At 45.2% G+C, this 23,422-nt stretch overlaps 3 protein-coding genes across 5 annotated transcripts; 1 reads left to right on the forward strand and 2 right to left on the reverse strand.

Annotated features, from left to right (window-relative positions):
• Positions 1-489: 489 nt before the first annotated feature.
• Positions 490-3,294, forward strand: LOC119560719 (THO complex subunit 1). The gene is made up of 5 exons (XM_037874333.1): positions 490-670; positions 741-1,424; positions 1,682-1,968; positions 2,028-2,330; positions 2,385-3,294. Exons 1-5 carry the CDS (start codon positions 593-595, stop codon positions 3,172-3,174), a joined length of 2,142 nt encoding a protein of 713 aa, XP_037730261.1. The 5' UTR covers positions 490-592; the 3' UTR covers positions 3,175-3,294.
• Positions 3,217-8,843, reverse strand: LOC119560720 (zinc finger C2HC domain-containing protein 1C). 3 transcript variants are annotated; one of them, XM_037874335.1, is made up of 5 exons: positions 8,498-8,843; positions 7,130-7,439; positions 4,010-4,564; positions 3,887-3,922; positions 3,217-3,824 (listed from the first exon to the last, which is right to left on the reverse strand). In XM_037874335.1, the coding sequence occupies exons 2-5, from the start codon at positions 7,181-7,183 to the stop codon at positions 3,315-3,317; spliced, it is 1,155 nt and encodes a 384-aa protein (XP_037730263.1). In that variant the 5' UTR covers positions 7,184-7,439; positions 8,498-8,843; the 3' UTR covers positions 3,217-3,314. The 3 variants fall into 3 exon arrangements, with proteins under 3 accessions (XP_037730263.1, XP_037730265.1, XP_037730262.1); XM_037874337.1 differs by lacking the exon at positions 8,498-8,843 and adding an exon at positions 7,508-7,793; XM_037874334.1 differs by lacking the exons at positions 7,130-7,439; positions 8,498-8,843 and adding an exon at positions 5,008-5,196.
• A 2,066-nt stretch (positions 8,844-10,909) lies between these two features.
• On the reverse strand, positions 10,910-22,716 carry LOC119560722. The gene is made up of 4 exons (XM_037874339.1): positions 21,797-22,716; positions 18,110-18,157; positions 16,369-16,758; positions 10,910-14,747 (listed from the first exon to the last, which is right to left on the reverse strand). The coding sequence occupies exons 1-4, from the start codon at positions 21,906-21,908 to the stop codon at positions 14,296-14,298; spliced, it is 1,002 nt and encodes a 333-aa protein (XP_037730267.1). The 5' UTR covers positions 21,909-22,716; the 3' UTR covers positions 10,910-14,295.
• Positions 22,717-23,422: the final 706 nt, after the last annotated feature.

The following is a 23,422-nucleotide window of genomic DNA, read 5'->3' on the forward strand; positions in this document are numbered from 1 at the left end:
CTTCGACTATCATAGACCCGTTATCTTGCAAGCCTATTTAAAATATTAACTAAGGTTCCGATTAAATAATAAAAAAAGTATGCACTGAAAAAAATGTTAAAAAATGTGGGCGTGGCACTCGGCTAGAACAAACATGGGCTTCATAGGACAATGCAGCATAAAAATATGGGCAGAGGAAAATAATCAATAACATTTTTTTCAAATAAAAATGAAACATTTTTTTATTAGAATGTTATTTTTCAAAAGTAATAAATTGTTTTTTCAAACAATTTATAAGAAAAAAAATCTTTTAGCACTACTTTTTGAAAAGTAATTAATTAGTTAACATTGCCTCTTTAATTATTATAAAAAAAAAAACTTAAAGACAAAACTCAGCTGATCCTTAATCATGTTTATCTTTTTTCAAAACTACATCTTCCCGCCGCATGAGAAATCGGATTGTTATCGATGGTTTGGTATTTTTACAGTATTAGTTGTACAGCACTAGGGAAAACCAAACAAGTTGGCAGCCCTGACCGTGTTGTTTTGGTTGAAAACATAAAAATTAGTTAATTGTTTCCTGCTGTCGACCGCGCTTTCTGTTTGAAACGAAATGACCACCGCTGTAGAAGTGGCCAACAAGGCTCCGGGGAAGTTAGCCAACTACTTTGAACTGCAGGCAGCTTTTGAGGTGAGGGACGGTGAATGACAGGATCCGAAGCCGGCAATCAAGGGCTCTGATCTCAACAATTAAATTGCAGAAAGCCCTGGAACTGGCCATAACCGATGGCAACGTGGAGCTCTTGGTCAAGGAGTACAACAGCTTCTCGGCCAACACCGAGCACGACAAGCGCCTGCCCATGGACCATGCCTTCCGTGTGCTCCTCATGAAGCGGCTGGAGGAGGATGTGCAGCGCATAGGCGAGCTAGTGCGCCTTTCCGTGGACGCCACGAGAGCCGAGATCGTTTCCAACACCATTCCGGTGGTGCTGCTCATCGACACCTTCGACGTAGTCACGCTGGACAAGTGCCAGGAGATCTTCCAGTTTGTCGAGGAGCTGGTGGAGGTGTGGAAGGAGGAGCTGTTCTTCGCCTCCTGCAAAAACAACATCCTGCGCATGTGCAACGACCTGCTGCGCCGCCTTTCGCGCACACAGAACACTGTCTTCTGCGGCCGCATCCAGCTCTTTCTCTCTAAGTTCTTTCCCTTCTCGGAGCGCTCCGGCCTGAACATCGTGTCCGAGTTCAACCTGGACAACTTCACGGAGTACGGGCTGGACAGCAAGGACCACGACGAGAGCGACAACAAGGAGCTGGAGGACACTGCCGAGGACATTCCCCTCAAAATCGACTACGACCTGTACTGCAAGTTTTGGTCCCTCCAGGACTTCTTCCGCAATCCCAATCAGTGCTACAACAAGGCGCAGTGGAAGATGTTCCAGATGGTGAGTAGCTCATTGTAGAAACGTAAGTGGGCGGCGCAACAGTGTTTGGCCACTTAATTATATGAATAAAGAAATGCATATCTGCATACTTGACTTCCGTATAGAACGCCTGGTATTGGTAAAATCGCGGTATTGTGTAGCATGACATCTCAAAAGCCATCTTTATGTTATAATCTTAGTTTTTAATTCACAGCTCACAAACTCGTCCCATTTGGAACCACAATTTAGTCAAAATCATTTTAAATACTTCTTTCTAGCACGCTGAGAATATTCTGCAGTCATTCTCGAGCTTCAAGCTGGAGGACGTGCGGCAGAGTGGCAGCGACAATGCCAGCGAGACTGGCCAAGCAATGGAGGTGGACGAAGAGGCCGCTGATGCGGCGGCGGTGAACGCCGTGGTCAAGGCGAACCATTTCTTCGCCAAGTTCCTGACCAATCCAAAACTACTGGCACTACAACTCTCCGACGCCAATTTCCGACGTGCGGTCCTGGTACAGTTTCTAATTCTTTTTCAGTACCTTCAAGTCAGTGTAAAGTTTAAAATGTGAGTAAAATAAGAAGTCACAAATGATAAACAGTAATCTATAACCAGTGCACTTGTAGTGATACTTATACCTTGACCGCAGACCAGGCGGACTTTATCAAGGATACAGAGTCTCGTGTTTATAAGTTGCTAGAGGAGACACCGCCGTACGGCAAGCGGTTTTCGAGAACTGTACACCACATGCTGGTGCGCGAGGAGATGTGGAATAATTGGAAGAACGAGGGCTGCAAGGAGTTTAAGAAGCCGGAGGAGCCGGCCGCCAACGAGGAGGACTCAAAGCCACCTCCTCCCAAGAGACCAAGGCGTGCATTGGGCGATGCCCTGCGTGATGCTGCCCGCAATGGCAAGTTCTTCTTGGGAAAGTAAGTACAGACAATTCAAGCAAATCGCATAATTATAAAGCAAAACCCTTCCAGTGATAACTTAACACGTCTGTGGAACTACTCTCCAGACAACCTGCAGGCCTGCAAAAGTGAGCAGCGGAACTTCCTGCCGCTGTTGGAGACATACTTGGAGACACCGCATGAGAAAGTCGACCCCGCCTTTGAGTGGCGAGCATTGCGTTTACTTGCCCGCCAAACACCACACTTCTTTACATCGCTCTCTCAACCGTCGAGCAAGATCTCCGACTATCTGGAGCAGGTGCGGAAGCGTCTCATCCGGGACAAGGAGCCCAAGCCTGCAGCTCTTTTATCCAGCAACTCTTCGGAGAACAGTTTCGGCCTGGCGGCGAACAATGCCAGTGCGGAAGGCGACCAGGATGCTACAGTGGCTCTTCAGGACGGTGAACCAGAGCAGGATCTCGAGGTAGAGGATAACGAGCCCGTGGTGGAGGAGGTGGATGAGGTGCCAGCACACGAAAAACCCCTAATGGTTACCAAAGAGCACATCCAAGAGGTGGCCCCCCTGATCGGCGAGCCCTGGATGAAGGTGGGCAAGAAGATTGGATTCACCAACGACGAGCTGCTCTTCTTCCAAATGGAGCACCCCACGGCCAATGTGGCCTGCGTTCAAATGCTGACCAACTGGATCTCCGATGACGACGACGCCACACTGGACAACTGGGCGTACATGCTCGAAGGATTGGAGATGAATAAGGCTGCCGAAGCGGTGAAGGCCATTATTGAGCGCGAAAAATCTGGATCAACTGCGGTGCCAGTCGCGCCTTCTTCCGCCGATAACGATGTGGAGGTGCTCTCCGATTAGCATCCCCATGCCCGAACCACCCTAGTTATAGCCTACTTTAGATTCGTTTCAATCATCAAACTTCTTTATCACAAGTAAAAGTATGGGCATGTTCACTGTTATCAACCAGAGATCAGCTAATACCGATTCCCAATCGTCATTCAACGCCTCTTCGGCGGGGGACCATTCCGGGGTTTGTTGTGCATCATGTTGACGCACTTGGGGATGTGCCTTTCGGCGGCCTGTTGGTTGAATCGACGTCCACAGTGCGGGCACTGGATGTAGTCAGGATTCTCTGAAGGCGGCGGCGGAGGCAGGTCGCTCAGCTTGCCACCGCGGGCCAAGTGTGCTTGCACCTGCTTGGCAGCCCTTATCGACTGGATGAACTCCTCGTGCTTTTTGCGCCAATTGTTCTTCTTCACCCCGGTGGTCAGGCCCTTCTGCTGGGCAGCACTACTGTACGTGGTTCGTGTGCGGGTTCCCTTCGGCTTCTTGTTGTACTTCTCGGCTTCGGTGCCTTCGACCCGCTGCTTGGAGGCGTCGAAGATCTTGCGCTTGTGGGACATCATGCGCTGGCACACCGCCTCGTGCTTCCCCAGACGATCTGTGTTGAAGTGGCGTCCGCAGTGCCGGCATAAGGCGGTGCCCTCTGGGGCCGCCGACGTGGTCTCCTGGAAACAAGAGGGCAAGGTCAGTATGGGTGCACTTTTGACTAATAATCTGAGATACTCACCATATTGCCCTTTTTAACTGGGGATTTAGGCGGCGACTAAACCGAGTCGAAATACATAAAATATTTGTTTGGAAATAGTTTAGCATGTGAATGTCAATACCGTGCCACGTTGATTGTACTCACCCGGCGAATCACAGGCGGCGAAAGGCGACCGACTTGCGGGGAGGCGCCACCGGCCATCCTATTTGACGTCGGAACCTTGGGACTGCGCTGCGGCGAGGGCGAGGGCATGGATCTTTGGGAGAGCGTCGACTCCTGGGCAGGCGGCGTCTTCCGGGTGACCACGGGCTTTAGGTTCCGATTCACAGTAGTCCGGGGAGTAGTGGCAAACTTATTGTTATTGCTGTCGCTGGTAATGCGCCGGGCGGCGACGGGCGGATCCCTCAGGTTCATGTCGGATACGCCCTTGATGAGCCGCTGCATGGGCGGCTGGGAGCGGGTTTTGGCTTGGGCGGGCGGCGATGGGAGGGTACCGATCGGCTTGAGAGGATTGCTGCGATCAATGCCCGCTCCTCGGCGACGCTCGTCGAACATCTGGCGCACTTTCCCATTGCCGATCAGCCTGGTGGTGGCCGCACTGGGCGCTCCAGTCGTTAGGTTCTCCACACCCGCCTTCGCGCCCATCAGCTCCCTTCGACGCACCTCCTGCTCCTGCTGGGTGCGCTGCTGAAAACGCATCTAATGATGGAAAGTAAATTGATTAAATTTCCATATGGGTGTATAGTAATTATTTATGCATAGGAAAATGGGATCGTAATAGATTAGATTTTCTAATTGTAGCAGGCTAATTTATCAAGTAAAATACACCGCTATAAGATATTTTAGTTTAACTAATTAACTATGACAAACCAGTTACACCTTAAACACATTTTTTAGATTTAACACGATTTTTCCAAATACGTAATTTTAGAAACAAAATCATTAAAGAAAAGTTTTTTTTTAAATGTTTTGGATCATGTTGGTTTCTGTATTTACCTCGAGGTTAGATAAATATTCAGAACCGACTGTGTACTATATTGGATTATAGTTTATAAAACTTTGTATAAAGCAATCAAGCTTGACCTTTAGTTCTTGCACTGTTAAACCTTTTAGAAATATTAATACGTGTTTATTTGTCTTACGGGTGCGGAGTTAGTGCTGCCGTTGCCACTGGGGGGCAGGTGACTCAGTGCCTCCATGAGGCGCCTGGCCGCCCAGGACTCGTTCAGCTTCAGGGGCAGAATGTGGTCCTGGCCGGGCTCAGGCTCGAAGTCGTACTGGAGCAGGTCTCCGTCCCCGTCCGCCAATTGCAACATTCCGGGCCGGAGAGCGCGTGTCAACTGAGCGAACGGGAACCGGACATTAGCGCGTCCATTTCCCCCGAGTGGAGTCATTAAGTGCACAGGTTTCAGTGTGTTTGTGCTTGTGCTCGTGCTTTGTTTGCTTGTCTATTCTGGCGATGAGGAGGTGTCACCCCCAGTGCCACCTACCAGCCCCCAAGCCCCTGCGAATAAATCCGTGCCCACTTACGTGCCGCCAGTACATAAAACCCCTTGCCACTCGACCCGCCTGGGCGAAGGAAACCCTATCCTGTCCCCGGGAGCGGGTCGAGGGACCGGGTGTGATTGTGGGTGTGGACGTGGTTGTGGGCATGCTCCTCCCGTGGTTGCCCCTCGGAAAACCCTGCTCTTAGTGCGCTTGTCTTCTGCCTCTGGTGTCCTGGTAGTGGCCTTCGAACTCAGCCATGGCCACCTGGCAGGTTGTCCAAAGCGAAAAAAAAGCAAGTCCTTTGTGCTTATCGGACACTCGAGAAATCCTAGCTGGCTGTCCTTTTGTTTAGCCAGCCATTTGTTTTTGTTGTTATTGACTTGCAGCAATAACAACAAAAAATCAATGACTGCATCGTTGCCAGGACACGGGCTACATGGGACACACATACACCCGCCCCTAAACAGCCCCGAATGCTCAGCAATTGTTGAATGCCGCCAAGGAGCGCGGCGACCAGGTGACAAAGGACCTTAGCATTGTCCTTCGCCCGCCCGCCCTTTCAGCGATAAAAATCGCGCGCGCCTGTTTTCCTGAGTAAATTTTCAGATTGATGAATTATTATAGGTGGATAAATGGACACCCAGAGAAAAGTCAGAAGGCTCAATAAAAACATCCTAAATAAATGTTTGTTCTACCCAATTTTCCTATTTCTAAATAGTTTACTTTTTATAGTTTAGCTATAAAAATGAACCATGGTCAACAGTTCAATATTATATTTTTCTACAATTAACGTATTATTGTTTAAACCAGGCAACATTACATTTGATTATTGAAATTTTTCTTATTTAACTTTAAAATTTAATTTAAAAATTCATATTATCATAACAATATAGTTGTTATATTGGTAGTTATGTAATTTACTTATTATTTTTTAAGCCACTAAAATTAAGGGTGATTATTAAATTTTATATTTTATTAAGACAAAATCACATCGAAAGCAAATCAAATTTAATATTAGTTATCTAAAATCATAAAGTTCTTGAAAACTATTTTTGAATTTATTTTTCTTTCAACCTAATTTTTGTCTCTTTGGTATAATATTTAATTGTGTTTTTTTTCAATTTCTCCCTGTGCAATTAATCATGTTTGCGTTCTTAATGTCAACCCTTTCGGATATTAAGTGGCTAATACAGTGACGTAGTTTGGCTAACACTAATTATAGCCAATTGCGGGGAATATATAGTACCCCCTGTGCTGTCGACGCCTCTGTTCGCCGCAAGCAGATGACATTCAAGGAGTGCTTTTTGTTTCGTTGCGGGGGCGACAAAAGTTCCCATTACCAAATATGAGCAGCGGCAAATACAAATTAATTAGCTGGCGTTTCGCTGAGAAACTTCAGCCAGAGAACCCAAAATAGAACTCCACCAAAAGCATCAAACCATTTATGGAAAGTCACGGAAATTAAAGTACATATCTGGCTTATATTCAAGCTACTCTTAATAAATGGCGGTCTTATAAATTTAAAAATCTTATACCACAATCCGTCTTTAATAAAGACGGCTATCAGCCTTAATAACTTCCTGCTTTTATATAAAGTTATTATCAAATATGTAACTGGTTTGTCACTATCGGCGTAAGTATTATTCAACATGCTACAATGCACGAACAAAACAAATACAGACTTTGCTTTCAAATGAGCTTCTTGGGAACCAGTGTTCTACCAGAAAAGCAAGTGTACAAAGGTAGACTGAACAAACCCCCGAGAGACAATCTCACCTGCATTTGCGCCAGCCGTGAAGTCTTCATCTCTCCGGAACCTTGTGACGCCATCGCCAAATTGAGACTATTCAATTCGATCCCAGTCGGTTGAATTCGATGCGAGTTGCCGCGAGGTTCGTGTGTGGGCTCCGGCCAAGGTGATGACGCGACTAAGCTGGGCTCAAAGTGTAGACCCGGCTCAGACCCAGACTCAGATTGAGACTCTCCGGTGAGTCACGCAAGTTGGCGCAAAACAAACAAAAAGCGGCAGCAGCAGGCCAATAAATGTCGCCAGGAGGCGTCTGTGGCTGTGGACGTGGGTGGCGATCTGGAAGTGGAAGTGGAAGCCGTTGAAACCGTGCCCAGATCAGGTCCCAGACCCAGACTTAGACTGACAATTGTGGGCCGATGGCCGCTCCTAATACGGTGCGATCAATGAACAAACCAATCCAATTGAATTCACTTTGACTCGCGAGAAACGTACAAAACTTCGATGAAAGCCAACGGTTATAGCAACGTGTACTTATAAAACTACAAATCTGGACCGAAAAACACTCGCGAAAGGTAGGAACGTAAGTTTGAAATTTGCCAGTAGATCTTAAACACAATATGCTGCCGAAAATCTGAATCGTTTCCGTACGATGAAATGGAATTTTGTCTGACAAGTGAACGAAGGCAGAGAAAGCCAACTGACTGGATAAGCAGGGAGCTTGTAATAATGTAGATATAATGAAAGTTACTCAGCCAAAGTTTGGAGATAAAGGTACAAACAACATTGGGTTTTCTAGTTATTCAGCCTTAAAGCATTTCTTAGTCAACAAAGTTTTAAATATTTTTAATGCGCATATTTAAGAATTTATGATTTATTATCATGGTTAAGATGCCTATCATCGAAAGATCACAGTCTCACATTTATTGTATTTGCGTGACACAAGTTTTAAATTTATCTAAAATTGTTTGTGTTTTTTCCGTATAAAAAAATATATTAATTCCTCTGAAAGTATATATGGATGACTTAATACCTTTCGATGAGGTAAAGTTGATTAGATAATATCCTAGTACGAAATGTACAAGCTCACCAGAGCTTTGATAAGCTATTCTTCAGTACTCAAAAATAGTTAATATGATTTATAATTGTCATCAAAGAGTCACGCCTTTTTCTAACTTCTTGTCTGACTACATTTTTATCAGGTCTTTGTCTGGGTCTAGGGTGTACGAAAACCGCATTCTTCTTATTGTCGCTCCGCTCACTCCCTAACAACACCATTAATTTATGTATTTTTCGGCTTTTTGGCACACGTCGTTTCTCGCTGACTAACTGTGCGCCGGCTTTGTTTGTGTTTGGAGCCGCGATTTGCATACACTGCGCTGCCGAAATGAACTTACCGGCTGTGTGGAGAACAGCCCACCAAGTCTGGACTGGAGCAGCTGGGAGTGGGCACTGTTGACCTGGGAGGCGGACTGGGGAGTGGACACTGGGCACGCGAGTTTATTGACACACAAAGGAGGCACTTAAACGAGGATTGAACTTTAGAGCCGGACCCGAAGTGGGTCACCGAAGGATAGGTGGTGGCTCCTCTGTGGGCAACTGGCCAGCTGTTGATGTACTGTAATTACGCATACGCCGCGTGTGCCTCGATTTGCGTCGCTGTCGCTGGTTGTTTCGAGGTTTTCCGCGTTTTCGAGGAGCCCCGCGCTGGCGACTGTTTGCTTAGAAGTTTGCGCGCTGACTGAGACAAGATTCCGATTCCAAGTCCACACACACAGTCCATATGGCATACCGATGACCGGCCCGAACAAGTTGCGAAGTTGGCGACATCGAGCGCTGCACCGCCAACTGATCATGGATGATGGCGTGTCGGGTGAGTCAAGTTATCGGGTAGAGCCCCCCCCATATGACGCCCCTTTCCCGGGAACCCAGGGCACACATGCACACATGTGCGTGCACGCGAAGAGAAACATGTACTTATCGCTCAATGGCCTTTTTGTTTTATTTCTTTCTCTCAGATGTTGTTGCTAAACTTTATTTGCTTTTTTACATTTATCAACGCTGACGCTTCGCAGATGTTTTCCGCCCTCCACTCTCCATCAACCCCTTCTGAAGTCATCGAATCAAAACTTGGATGGGGTGTATTTTAGCATTCGATTGGCAAGCCATAATAAATCATAGTTAAGGAGGAGGAGGAAGAGCTCTTAAAAATATTATCCGTAATACAAGTGCAGAGTGCTTATTTGAACATTTTTGAACTTAATCAAATTAATCATAGAGCTATCGAAATCGCACATACTTATAATTAAACATATTGTCTAATCTTGTCTACAGTCAAGCTTTAACTGGGAATTACTTATAACATTCAAAAAGATACATTATTTAAAAAATGTCATTATATATAAAACATAAAGTTCACGTATTGAAATACACTTCAAAAAATAATGTTTAGCTCTAAAACTTAAGGCTGTGATAGTTATAAAACATTTATAATTAAACAATAGTTTTGTTCTAAATGTACAATTATATAAAACATTTTTCGGCCTAGTACTGATGCAAAATTATAACCGTGTAGGGCATTCGAGCTTCGTATATGGCCCGTCAACTGATTCACTTGATGACTTCTTTGCTGTTCGCTTAACGTCTATTTGCTCATCGTTTCATAATAATTATTCATACATTGTTCGCTTGTTTGGGCTGCGGTTTGAAACCATTTGAGAGCGAACTCCGCTCCTCTCTTAAGCTGGCCAGTTGGCCAAGAGAGTGGCAGCACTTGCTCTTGGCTCGCGTTGCTTGAACCCGAACCTGAATCTGAACCTCAATCTGAATCTGAATCTCAATCTGAGCCTGCCGAAAAGATCTTTTGGTTTCTGGCCGGAACCGATGCCGATGGCTTCCTGGGTTGGCTTTGGGTCTTAGTTTGCTCGAGCTGGCGGCGTCTGGCGAGTGAACGTCTACAAAATATATTTATAGACACATACACATCTATAGAATAACGTAGTTACTTCGCTAATTACTGTTCGTGGGGAAACTCGGGGGATTTGGAAGAGTCTTTGGCAAGGCTGCGCGGCTGGTGGATTAAGACCTCTCGACATCTTGGGTTGGTTCGAGTCGTAGTCTGGGTCGGAACCTCGTCCGCAGCTTGCCACACCAATGTATATATGTGGGTATTATGCACACCTATGTATAATGCTTGTATAATTTGTATAATCTCCTGCGTGGGTCGATGAGTGCCGCCCTGCCTAACCGCCTCCTGCGTTCTATCTCTCCGGTTCCCAAAAACAGCTAATTCCGAACGCCGTCGGATTACAACTTGAATACGTTTAACAATGACACGGCAATTCAATTTCAATTTCAACATCAACATCAACGACACTGATAACAAACAACGCGAACTTACTAGCCTAAGTGTGAGTTGCAGCTGGGACCGCCGGGGCGTATACGCAACGCGCGCTTAGATGGCCGGATGGCGGGAAGCCTGCTTCCGCTTCCGGTGGCTCTTGCTCTCGGTTGCCGCGGGCGCCCCCTCCCCTCACGGATCATTTCACAACGACTTGCCACCGATTTCCGATTGGGTTCTAGTTCTACAATTTCATAATTCGGTTACATCAAATGCAAATGCGGTTTGCACGCGATGCCACGCTACCTATACCTAGGGTACTATTCACAGTTCAGCCGCCGGCTGAAAATGCGCAGCACGATAAAAACGGGTGTATCTCGCTCGATTCGCGGTCGCCATACACTTATAAGTGGGTGTCTGTATACACTATATATATATTCTATATACGGTTGTTCAGCTAACATCGGAAATGCAGTTTACGTGTACAATTATACTACAAAAATTTGCCTCTAAAGTATACTTTTGTTTTACATCTGCTTAGTTTCGCATTAAAACATCCATATTTTGGGTTTCTTTTGTTCTGTTTTTGTTTCTGTTTTCGATTTCGACATCGGTGTTCTTAATAAAGTTTACAAAAATACTTCTCGGTCCAACTGAAGAGCGTGGGGGATTGACACTTAATTGAAGCTTGACCTGGCTCGAGCCCTCAATCGAGTCATCGAACAGCATCGTGTGTGTGTTCTGTGTGTTTAGATTAGTTGTTGTTTAGTTCACGGAGCCCTTTAGGATTCCATGCTGGACGTGCTAAGACTATGCCACACAAGCTATCCTCGGTCCTTTATCGCTTTCGACCGGCCCGAGGCCTAAACAATTTACATACATTATTTAATCCGGTTTTCCTACATGCGTATGCGTGATTGTCCAAGGTTGATTTACTTTTACGTTTATTTTCGTTTTTCATTAGGTTTTAGTTTGGTTTTCGCATTTTCGACTCCTCTCGACTCCCTTACTCGCTCGCTAACAAATTTCGATTTATTCGGGCTAGGCTTCAGACTAAAACATTGTGGTGAGGATATCCTTAAATATGTTCCTAAACGCTCCGCTCATCGCTCTGGATCTGAATCGCTGTGTCTAGAACTATAAGCCAACATTCAATGCGCTCTAATTTAACGTCTAAACGACAATTGCTTAAGTCTTTTAGTCTACATTTCATTTACGTTACGTGGCGGGATCTATATGTGTTTCTATATAAGTCCCGGTGCCCGACTCGCGTCTCCCGACTATAGCTATAGGTATATTGTATACTGTATACATGCACATACATATATGTAGATACTATAGGGGCTAGTAGCGAATGGTGGGCGTGGTGTGGGTATGATAGCTAAGGCTGTGGGCTCAGGTTTAGGGTTTCGACTTCGGTTTCGGTTTCTGTTTCCGTTTCCGATACCGTTTACGATTCGTGTAGCTTGGCTCTTGGTTATTGTTGTACATAAATATAGCATATATAAGTATACAAGGACATGCAACAGATGCTTGGGGACTTGGTGAGTCCTGTTACCCGTATTTTACATAATATTTCGCGTTTCTATGTTCTAGCTCTATGCATATTCGCGGCATGCAACATTTTGAAAACCTGCACAATCTTACAGTACATTTATCGTATATAACTCTTAGCGGGCGCTCCGACTTATCCTAGTGTCTAAATATGCCTAATCGTAGTTACAATTACAGTTTTCTCAAGGTGTCCGTAGCGGCGTTTCCCTTTCTCACATGTTGTGGCGAAAGTTCCTCAAAATCAAATTCAAAATAGAATCGATGTGGGATGACTGCGGTGAGCTGAACGGTGCGATTACCCTTCACTCGGCTGTGGCTTCAAATGTGTGTGATTTCGAGTGTGTTCTTAGCTGCTAATTACTCGTACATACAGGTGTATACACGTCTTTGGCTTTATACTCTGTGATTTTCCTGGGTTGCTAACTTGTTTTGTGTTTCGCTTGATTTCGTTTTATAAACTTTACATCAGTACGGGTGGGTATGTCGATCTGCGTGAGTTAGTTTCGAAAACTAAACTGACATTCGGATGCCATCCTTAAGTGCTAACACTTACACTTACACTATAGTGTTCGACTGGCTGTGTGTGGGTGTTGTTGCGGGAGTATGAGTTTACGACTAGAGTTCGATTTTACCTCGTTAATTACTTGTTATTTACCTGGTTTTCCTGTTTACTGTCATTTCTGTTTAACATGCTATATAAAAATTGCTACGCTCCACTTTAAAATTCTGCGTGTGATTTCCCGCTTTTGGTTTTGTTTTCTTTTTTTGTTTTTCCTATCGCCTTTGCACAATTATATTAAACATTTATCGATTTATCGACTGACTTAAGTTACGCGCGCTTTATCTGTATAAATGTTTCAAAAATTTGCACACAAAATGGGTTTTGCGGGGAACGCCGGGGATTGGGGTTTTCCGGGCCTCGGTTTTGCGGTTAAATACTATCGATTCCAAAAATTCTAGAAAATCATGGCAAAACAATTTGAAAAGTGTTTCCATTACAAATTGCATCAATATAAATTTCAAAAGTCTCAAAATACACAAAAGTATTTCAATCTCTTGCGGTTGTTTTGCTCGTTTTTAATTTGGTTGTCGCCTCGTCTCGTCTGCATTATTTATTGTAATTTGTTTGCTCGTCGAGTGCAAAAATATGTTGTAGCCTACTTATATGCGCGATGCAAAAATATTTTCGCATTTCAAATGCTTGTGGTTGCAACTGCGACTGCGATGGCTGAATGCGGTTGGGGCTGGGTGGGAGTGGGAGTGGTTGTGGGTGGTTGTGGGTTGGGTGTTGGGGGTTGGCGAGTGTGCGGCTTTACATATGTGTGTCTATGTATTCTGCTGGGCACATGGACACACGTGTATCAGCCAGGGTTCGAAGGGGAACTACAGCGGCGGCCATAATAGTTGTGACACCCAAACACTAATTAAATTTTGTTTGGAAGTATTTCAAAGTAGATTTATAGACGAGTTAAACACGGAACTATAATAAACCTCTTGAAACATATGTTGCAGAATAAAATTTTTAAATGCCGATTTCTCAATAGCAAGTTAAGTATGTAGTTTGATATCTGACAGTAACCATTAAGTTAAATTATTTGAATTTTACGTTTTGTTTTCAAATCTGAAAAATATATAAAGGAAGAAGCTTAGTAAATCGACAGGTTTAACTAGGTTTACAACTTTTCAGTCAGATAAGCCTAACCGGATATTGAGAAACTACATTTTTTTCGATATACCAAATCAGAAATGGTCAAGACGTGAAGAAAATGACCCTTAATGATAATGTTGTCAGCAACTCATTAATTCTGTGATTTTTTCGTAATTGCCGGATTTTCTTTCATACATTTCATCGAAATGACAAGATTAAAGAAGGGACATCAAAAAAAGGTTCAAGATGTCACAACTATTTCCTTGGCCGCAGGTGTATATGCGCATTTATGTTTTTTAGAACACTGAGGTAAATGGGAAAAATGTTTTTTTCAAAAACGCGAGGAATCGTACATGTACTTGCAGTCTAACTGCTTAACGCATTTAGGGCGATGCACAGAGTAGTGGGTTCAGCGGATAGTTAACCGCACGGGACAAGGACAATGGGGCGTATGCGCAACGCCAGGGAGTTCCCTTTCCATTTGGCAACACCTAACACTCAGAGGTTAACGAAAGCACGGTTAAATATTAAGTACTTCCCAAGCGACTACCAGTTGCTTGGCGCCTTCCAATCGAAGGCGAAATCTGCGGGCAAGGACGAAAGTGTCCTGCCCGGCGGGTGGGTGACTGGCTGAAGGTCGTGCTGGAGGGAGTCTAGAATATGAAATCGCCGCAGTCCATGGCATAGTCGAAGTCCTCGCCCCCGATGTCGTCCACGCCCGAGGAGTGGAAGTCGAAGCCGCCGATGTCCGTGTGGTACACCGCCCCGCTGCAGGAGGTGTCGATCAGGTTGGTGCAGTGGGTGGTGGGCAGGGCGTGCAGGGTGAAGGTGTCCTCGCACTGCGACCAGGTCAGCCCGCCGCTCCACACCCCGTTGGGCAGCGTGGCCCATCCCCAGCCGTGGCCCCAGGGCAGGGCGCAGGCCAGCGAGGCCTTTGAGTCCGGCTTCTTGCTGAGGATGGCCACCGCCGCGTCGCTCTTCACCAGCGGATCCTGGGTCTGCCTGTACACCTTCGTGGTCATCGCCGAGGAGCAGCGGTGGTGTTTACTGCCGCTGGCTCCGTGGGACGCCGCCTTGCGCTGCTTCACCTCCGACTGGGTGGCAGCTGCGTTGATAAACACAATCGAAGTTCACGAAGTTGGTTAAAAGGTAATTAAGCAGTATTACTAAGGCTTAAAGTAAAAATCTTAGCAACTGGTACCTTATTTCTAATAGAGTCTGCAGTGCAATACATCCTAATCTATTCATTTTAATACCCCTTACTCGTAGAGTAAAAGGGTATACTAGATACGTCTGAAAGTATGTAACAGGCAGAAGGAAGCGTTTCCGACCCCATAATGTATATATATTCCTGATCAGGATCACTAGCCGAGTCGATCTGACCATGTCCGTCTGTCCGTCCGTCCGGATGAACGCTGAGATCTCGGAAGCTATAAAAGCTAGGCTATTGAGATTTGGCATGCAGATTCCTGAGCTTCTTAGGCAGCGCAAGTTTGTTTCAGCAGCGTGCCACGCCCACAAGTCGCCCAAAACTGTGGCTCATACAGTTTTGATGCTAAAATAAAAATTTAAAATAAAATGTATTGTTCTCATCAATACCTATCGATTGACCCAAAAAAAAAATTTGTCACGCCCACAAACCGCCCACAAACCGCCCACAAACTTCAAAAAATCGTAAATATGAACGCGGAATCTCGGAAACTATCAAAGACAGAGAATTGGGATTTCAGATTTACATTCCGTAGCTTTAAGCGCAGCGCAAGTTTGTTACGCGAATATGCCACGCCCACTCTAACGCCCACAAACCGCCCAAACCTGTGGCGCCCACAAATTTATGATAGATACAAAATTTTAAGTGAAATATATTAGCCTCGTCAATACCTATCGATTGACCAAAAAAAAAGTTTGCCACGCCCACTCTAACGCCCATAACGCTTAAATCTGTCTACCGCCGGTAGGTGGCGCATTTGCTGCTTGCATATCTCCATTTCCCTTTGATCCCTTTAGCTGAGTAACAGGTATCTGATAGTCGAGTTACTCGACTATAGCGTTCTTCCTAGCTTGTATTCTAGTCTACATACATTTATATATGTCTAATAGATGTCGAATGCTCCTTAGATAAGGTACAAAATGGGCATATAATTATATTTGCATACATGTAAATGAGGTGGAGGGTCTGATGAATGTATAGATACTATTGATTCATTAACTTGCTTGCATGCTTGCAAATTGTGGTTTTATTCTATACTTAAAACAATTTACTAATTTGAGTAATGTCAGTCCCAATGCAAGAAGGTAAACGGTGAGGAATTAATCAATCTTTGTGACTAATAATTTATGTCCAATAGACATTTTCTTCACAGGAAAACAAAGTGACAAGATGAGATGATGACTTTGAAGATATTTAGTATCAACTCCATCTTTGCAGATACGAGGAATGACACTTTGAAATGTTCGCCTTGCTTTTTGCTTGAAAGCGTTTATCTCGCTCTTGCGCAGAGCATTTTTTTGGGGTATATCGCTCTCTTATCATTTTTTCGGTTTGAAAACATTTTTAGAAAGAGGAAAAATATATCAATTTGATCCTAATGTTTTTTCTGTGTAGTTCGGTGCTTTATGTAAAGAGCAACATTTAACAAATTTGAACGGCGCCATCTTGCAACGGGCATTCATGAGAAATGAGTAGGCGGATGGATTAAAAGGGGGATCTGCTGGGATTTACTCACGTCTAATGCGCACCAGCGGACGTCGGAGCACGTTCATCAGGTGCGGCTTGTCCACCACCAGCTCGATTTGCGGCGGCGGCGGCAGGGTCTTGGTAATCGCATCGATCCAGTCGCTCACCTCCTGCTCCGACTTGGCCAGCATCCAGTAGACCTTGGACCGCTTGCGCTGCGATCCGAGGGCAATCAGCTGGGACACGTTCACGCCGGCCGGCAGCGGAGGACGACGCGGAATCTGGCCGGTCCAGTGGGCGATGGCCAGCATCTCGGGTGCCTCCTTCACCAGGATCTTGCCCGTCGGCGAGGAGCGCCCCGGCTCCGTGAACCAGGCCATGGTCGAGTCATCGTACAGCACCACCCATTCCTCCGCCCAGCGGTTCCAGAACATTTGCTCTGTGAAGGAAAAAGGCCACGGAATCAGATTGGAGAACTTAACCTCTGTAATTTTATGAGCTAAAACTAACATTTTGTTGTATTTTTAAAATAATGCGTATCTTATTTGTCTATTAAATAAATTTTAATAGTGCGGACTGACATTTTTGTTGCTATTAAAAAGCAAAGAAGTATTTATATTTTCGATCAGCTCATAGCCGCCTTCAGAATGATCGCGTCATAGATAGTTACGTTTTCTAATAAAAATATTTAATTTTAGTCAAAAACTTCAAGAATCAACATATCTGTATATTTATATATCTGTGAAATCTTTTTTTTCAAATCGGACCATTCATTAAAAAGATATAAGCAAATAAAGAGTGCAATCTTGGAAACAGTCGCTTTGGTACTTTCACATCTCCATCTCCCTCGCACTCCCCTTACCTGTGTATGGGTTTCTGATAGTCGATGGCATCGACTATAGCGTTCTATCTTTTTTCGACCTATATTGACCTACTTATATTTGTTTTAACTAAAGCGGTATTAAAACTTGTGCTCACCCAATTTAAATTCCTACCTCATTCTAAATTTTTTCTACTAATTGGAGCCAAGCGCTCAACACAAATTGTTTAGGCCATGATTTCCAATCCGGCCCAGCAAGCATGACAAAGACGCATCCACAGCGCTGCCAAATCATGAGTAATTTCACTTGAATGTGACCCCGAAATGATTATACCCCAGTCCTCATCCATCTACCTCATCCATTGATGCTGCGTCATCCTGTTGAGCCTGAGTTGGGAGGACTGTTACTGTTGTGCTGATTTGACAGATTGTCGGCCCCTTTAAGGGGTTTCTATTCGTCCCTGGGCAGACCGGCCTACCGTGCTGACAGCCACAGGAAAGGGTTTGAATCAGACGGTCCTTTCAAGGTTCTGCAATTGCCTAGCAACTAGTTCTGCTGCAGGTGAATTCTTCGTCGCGTTATTATTCGGAAAAGTTTGCAAAAAAAGGGTTCGGTCTTAACAATTTTGCTTTATAAGCACAAATGATACAGATGCAACTCGATAAAACATATAAAAATGTGTGTATAAAGAAGAATGCTTATTTCGGAAACGCGACTTTGCAATAGCCTCTCAGGTCTTTTTGATGATATATATGTTTTTAAGGTACTACAAAATGAAGATTAACAAAATTAAAATGATCGAGACCTTTATAAAAATCCCCATCACCAGTTAAATATAATTTTCGCCATGTCAAACATTTTTGTAACAACATAGATTTCTTGATAAATAAAAATCCATAATGGAAATTTTATTATTTATTTATAAATGTTATTATATACCCAAAATTTATTGTTACCAAAGATACTCACTTTTATAGCGCAGTAGATAGCCGCCCTTGATTTGCTTCCCGCCAGTTCCTGTGGAAAGTGAAAAAACGAGTTATGGGCTGAGTGCCAAGTGGGTGAATGTCCGCTGCGAATCTCATCTAGTCGGCATCCGCTGCCGAGTGCCCAGTGTTCAACGACCAGTACACGATTCCACTAATTGAACAGGAATCGCACCCTGCAGCTGGAGCCCATTTCCCATCGAAGGACCTCTTCCTCCTCCACACCCGACATCCGCCAGCTGAGGACCCGGCGCCCACGCACCGAAACTGGATCTGCAAATTTCCACTGTAAGCGGATCCAGGTGCGAGGCGACTGGTGGCTCCGGATAACGAATGGCGAAAAGCGAAACACGGAATTTCATTTAGCAATTCCCTCGCAATTGCAGCGGCAGCAACTCAATCACCAGCCGCTGCTGCCGCTGCAGTTGCCCTGCTGGCCTGGTCTCTCATTTCGAATTCATTACCACTGGCATCCCATTTATTTGGTCAAGTGTCGAGAGTCGAAAGGGGAGGGAGGGGGCGGGAATGCAGCAGGATTTGGGGCAGTGGCAAACACGACGCTTGCGGTGGACTGAATTAATTATTTCAACAAAGATGGCCAAGGCAACGGGCATGCGGAAATACATATATTTCATCCGAAGCCATTTCACACCTTTGACCACTTCACTGGCACGTGTGGTATCAGATGTATACTTGATAGAATGCCTGGGGGCAAATAACTAGTGCTTTAATTTAGTATTTTAGCCATTCTTAAATCTTGTACCTATTTATGTGGGGGATAAACTTAATCTCAAATTGGCACTTTTGTTAAAGGTTTGTACAGGAAATGTGAAAATTTAAGACACGATTTATGTACCTACATTTAAAGTGTTTTACTTGATAAGTGAAAAAATATACCTTTAAGCAGACACTCGAAATTATATTTAAATTTATGGAAAATGCTTATAGCATTGGTATAATATATATGTCTAGTAATTTTATAAAAATCTTTTTAATAATAATGATATTTTATTAAAAATTTAAACGCATTTAGCAGGGGAATTTCACTGTTAGCAATAACACTCAGGGCTACATCTTCTAGGTATAAAGGTGAAAATAAAGAACAACTCAAGAAATCTTCGAAGACAAAACTAAAGTTTTCTCCCGTGCTTAAATTGATAGCAAGATTTTCAAGTAAGTTCAATTTATGTGCTAAAGATTATAATGAATATTTCAATTATTTTACAAACAGAATTAAAGTTTGCCCCATCAAAGGGAAAAATCCTCTCATGATCCAACAAACTCAGCTTATGTATTATATGAAGTGAAATTAAATTGACATTGGCATTAAGTTTCAGTTCTCAGTACTGTACCCAAGCAGAACCATTTTTTCCGAGAAACTGATAAGCGATTAATGGTGCCCTGAAACAATTCTTGTAATTTCGGAACTGAAGAACCTCTCTAGCGCTTTTTGCCGCACTCGACCACTCGAGAAAGTTGCCTCTGCAGCAAACTGATTACGGCCAGAGTGGCTGGCGACAATTTGCTCCGGCTGAGAATGGGATGCGCTGAGGATGAGCCTGCACAGCATCTGAAAAACGCTCGAGGCACGGCGTGCTAAAAAACGTCGTTTGCCGTTAAAATGGTCTGGGTCTGCTCAGATTTTTTCTGCGACCTATCTATTTTTTTACACGAAGAAAAAAGCAGAACAATAAAGCCACCCTTTTCTCATTTCCATTTTTTCCCATTTCGGCTTTATTATGATCTATTATTATCTATTACGAGTATGACCTATAAAACTAATAGAACTTTTAACATTCTGCGCTATAAAGATTTGAGGGCACATTGAATATGTTTCATTTAAAATTCTTTAGAAGAATTTTTTTTTAACTTACATATGCTGAATTCTTAAAATGCTTTAATCATTACAGAAATCTTTCAGGTTAAATAGGAATTGCAGCGTAAAACCTGAGTCAATACTGCTCCCCATCCATGTTCCTTTAGTTTTTAACTTGAAGCAAACAGAATGTAAACAAATAAATAATCAAGAAATAATAAATATTTTAAGTTGTACCTTTAATTTACAAATAAAAACTTTGTTCAATTTTATATACTTTTATTGAACACAGACAAAATTGTTCTAAGTATACCCAGAAGCAAACGAAATGCAGACGGCAACGATAGACGCAGTCCAAGTGTCGACGGAGATGATGAAAGGATGAGCTCGGGAATGGCGTTGGAAGGGGTGACTGGGCGATGGGGGTGCAGGGTGCCTACGAATACGTTGCATCGGGGGTTGATGTTGATGAGAGAGCTCGCTCGCCGAAGGACACTGCCTGGCTTGTGTAAGAAGGCAGGGCAGCGGACATCATGTGCGCCACTTCAGTGCACGCACACAGCCACATGCAGCCATGCAGCACACACATCCGCACTCGCATCCTCGCATCCTCGCATCCTTACATCCACAGCCACATGACAAATCAGCTAGAATTGCAAGTGGCTGCCACAGACAACGAACCCATCCCCTTTTCGTACCCCCCTCGCACTGGGGCCGAGACGAATCGGAAGGCGAAGACAGCGACAAACGTGTACAGACATAATTGCTGGCCTGGCTAGATATGAGAGTGGATAAAGGGCTGGGATATACATATGTGTATGTAGAACACGCACTCGGAGAAATACCTCAAATCTACCTATCATGTTTCGGTATTTCGTGCATCTCTGATTTTTAAAGAGTGGCACTCCAATATAATCACTCAATTGTTGTTATTTTGTAGAATTTCAAAGTTCAAATGCAAAATCTCCCAACTAGTTCTCAGGCTTACAAGCAAACCAATTATTCACACTACACTGGAAACAAAGTGGGTGCAGTTTTCACGAAATCTGTAGAATCCTACGTGATTTACCGTTATTGATATACCTACTGAACCGAGTGACTAAACTCATTTATTTAAGGAACTTAAATGCTATTATCTCGAAGGATTCAATGACAATATAGAGTTTCAATTAAGCTTGCGGTATAGCTAGAACCAGTTGGGAATCATAGCAGAAAATCACTTGTTTCCGCTTTCCCAAACGCTGCTCCCAGTGCAACCGCATGATTTATGCATGGGACGAGCTGCAGCAGTAGCTGTAACCCGAAGCCAGTCTGATATCCTGTCTTTCTCGGCCGCAACTCATTTCCAGCTGGCTCCCTGGCAAATACCCAGATACCGCACGCCGTGCCTAGTGCGATATGAGGCTGTGTGGTACCTACTTAATGATTTAATGCAGAGCACACACAACGCCCACAGACATGGGCTGGGCAATGGGCGATGGGCGTGGCACTGTCAACAATTGCAGCATAATGAAACCGCATCCTGGATTCCGCTTGATAAGTTAAGGATGTACAGGCGGGGGACTGAAAGGATGGGGGGATGTGGTAGAGAAAGTATCAGACAGACGCGCAGCTGCGCCTGTGTGCGAATTCATTGAGAAAAATAAGCAGCTGGGAGGGGCGCAGAGGGCCAGAAAGGGGCGGGGCACTTGGGGTGGGGCAGCAAAAACGAGTTCAAGGGTTTTCCGCCAAATGAGGGCACACCGACTGCCTTTCGGGGCGCAGTTTTGGTTTCGGTTTCAGTTTAAGTTTGGGTCTCAGTTTCGGTTTCACTTTCTCCCCGCTCTCCCCATTTCCCCCCCTTTTCCCACTCACCCATCGCCTGGGGCTGTTGCAGCTGCAGCTGCTGCATCTGCTGCGAATGCTGCATGAACGAGCTGTCCGCATCCGCACTCCGCGATTTCACCTTGGTGCACATGGAGAACATCTTGGCTGGGCTGGCTTTTCCTTCGCTTTTCCCCTGATTTCCTCTACTTTCCCCGATAATTGGCTCGTGGCAGCTTTGGTGTTGCTGTTGTGGCGGCTGTCTTATTGGTACTTTAATTGATTTTGTTGCCGTGCGGCTCGAGTGGCAGCTTCCCGGGGGCCAGGACCAGGTTGGTTCCTCGAGTTGGGCTTCCAAGTGAAAGTGATGTCAGCGCCAGGCTCGCGTTATCAGGCACTCGCACACACACACACACGCACAGCGGCGAACCAACACACCGACGCAGCGAGACACACACAGCTTTCCCTTTTTCCTGCGTTAAATTTTCCCGATTTTCCTGCTTATTTTTTCTGGGGCTGCAGCAACGCCTTTTTGCCGAAATGCTGTTGATGTGGGGCCTCGAAATTAATGGATTTGCGATCCTGACACTGACGTCGCTAATTAGATTTCCGATTTTCGCTGCCTACTTTCGCGCTGCTCTGTCGCTGAGGATGCTGCTGCCCACATCCGCGTATCCGCGGCCTCGTCACCCCAGTGGACAACGGACATGGACGAGTAGTGAGCGGGGATGCCAGTCAATCAGTTGCTCCTGGGTCCGTGGTCACTGGTCAGTCGGACATGGCAATGCGGCGGCAGTTGTTGCAGTGGCAGAATCGGATCAAGATCCAGGATACAGTGGGTCAAAGGGCAGGGCTCTCCTCTTCTATGGCCGCAATAATTTGGTCTGCTGCTGCTGATGGTGCTGTATGTTGCGGTGGTTGGATTGCTGTCCGCTGCACACCTCTGCTGGGTTAGACGGCCGAAACTCGACTGGCGAGCCCTGCCGAGCCACGGCAACTTGGAACCCGAGAATACGAGTATGCCAGTATCCGAGAATCCGAGAATCGAGCACGGAGCATCGAGAGCCGAACCGCACACGAGCTGCTCCTGCCAAGAGCTTTCGGCTAGGACTAGGACAACACTCCAGCGCCAGACGCAGGCGGTGATGCTGCTCCTGGTGGTGTCCTTCAACGTCCTACGGCAACAACACCAGCGAACCCGCCAACGCCAACAGATGACAGGCTTTCACTCATCTTCCCAACTTTCTCCCGAGCTTTTTTCATACATTTTTCCACTCTCTCTCGTTTCTGGGTGGTGCGTCCGTGTTAGTAGGTTACCCAGTCACCCGCTCGCCCACCGCCCTCCTGCCCATCCAGCCACCCTGTCATCGCCGCCCATGTTTATTTGGCAGCCCACTGCGACTCCGGATGGGGCGGCAGCATCTGCTCCGCGCGGCGATAATCGGTAATAATGCGCTCCGCCACTATTCAAATGGGCGGCAAGTAAATAAACAGTACTTAGTACAGTTGGAGCACTTGCTGAGCCCCAAAATTGTACAGGACGCAGCTGCCGCCGCGCGAAAAAAGAAATTCTGGCGGCAGTGAAGTCGGGAAGTTGGGAAGTCGGAAAAGCCCCCTCCCCACCCAATCCCTCGAGTGTCAGTGCCAGCGGAGGCGGGAAAGCTCCGAACGGCTTGC

Source organism: Drosophila subpulchrella, unplaced genomic scaffold, assembly GCF_014743375.2.
Source record: "Drosophila subpulchrella strain 33 F10 #4 breed RU33 unplaced genomic scaffold, RU_Dsub_v1.1 Primary Assembly Seq354, whole genome shotgun sequence".
NCBI classification, from domain to species: Eukaryota; Metazoa; Arthropoda; class Insecta; order Diptera; family Drosophilidae; genus Drosophila; species Drosophila subpulchrella.

Bases quoted from the DNA above. Each gene is read 5' to 3' on its own strand.
- LOC119560719 (XM_037874333.1), top strand. From the start codon at position 593: ATGACCACCGCTGTAGAAGTGGCCAACAAGGCTCCGGGGAAGTTAGCC. The intron at 1,425-1,681 runs GTGAGTAGCTCA...ACTTCTTTCTAG, and splicing joins AGTGGAAGATGTTCCAGATG to CACGCTGAGAATATTCTGCA. The intron at 1,969-2,027 runs GTGAGTAAAATA...GTGCACTTGTAG, and splicing joins GTCAGTGTAAAGTTTAAAAT to TGATACTTATACCTTGACCG.
- LOC119560720 (XM_037874334.1), bottom strand. From the start codon at position 5,181: ATGTTGCAATTGGCGGACGGGGACGGAGACCTGCTCCAGTACGACTTC. The intron at 4,565-5,007 runs GTAAGACAAATA...TTCCATCATTAG, and splicing joins GCAGCACTAACTCCGCACCC to ATGCGTTTTCAGCAGCGCAC. The intron at 3,923-4,009 runs GTGAGTACAATC...GACTCGGTTTAG, and splicing joins CGCCGCCTGTGATTCGCCGG to TCGCCGCCTAAATCCCCAGT.
- LOC119560722 (XM_037874339.1), bottom strand. From the start codon at position 21,908: ATGTTCTCCATGTGCACCAAGGTGAAATCGCGGAGTGCGGATGCGGAC. The intron at 18,158-21,796 runs GTGAGTGGGAAA...CACTTTCCACAG, and splicing joins GCAACAGCCCCAGGCGATGG to GAACTGGCGGGAAGCAAATC. The intron at 14,748-16,368 runs GTGAGTAAATCC...TTATCAACGCAG, and splicing joins TCCGCTGGTGCGCATTAGAC to CTGCCACCCAGTCGGAGGTG.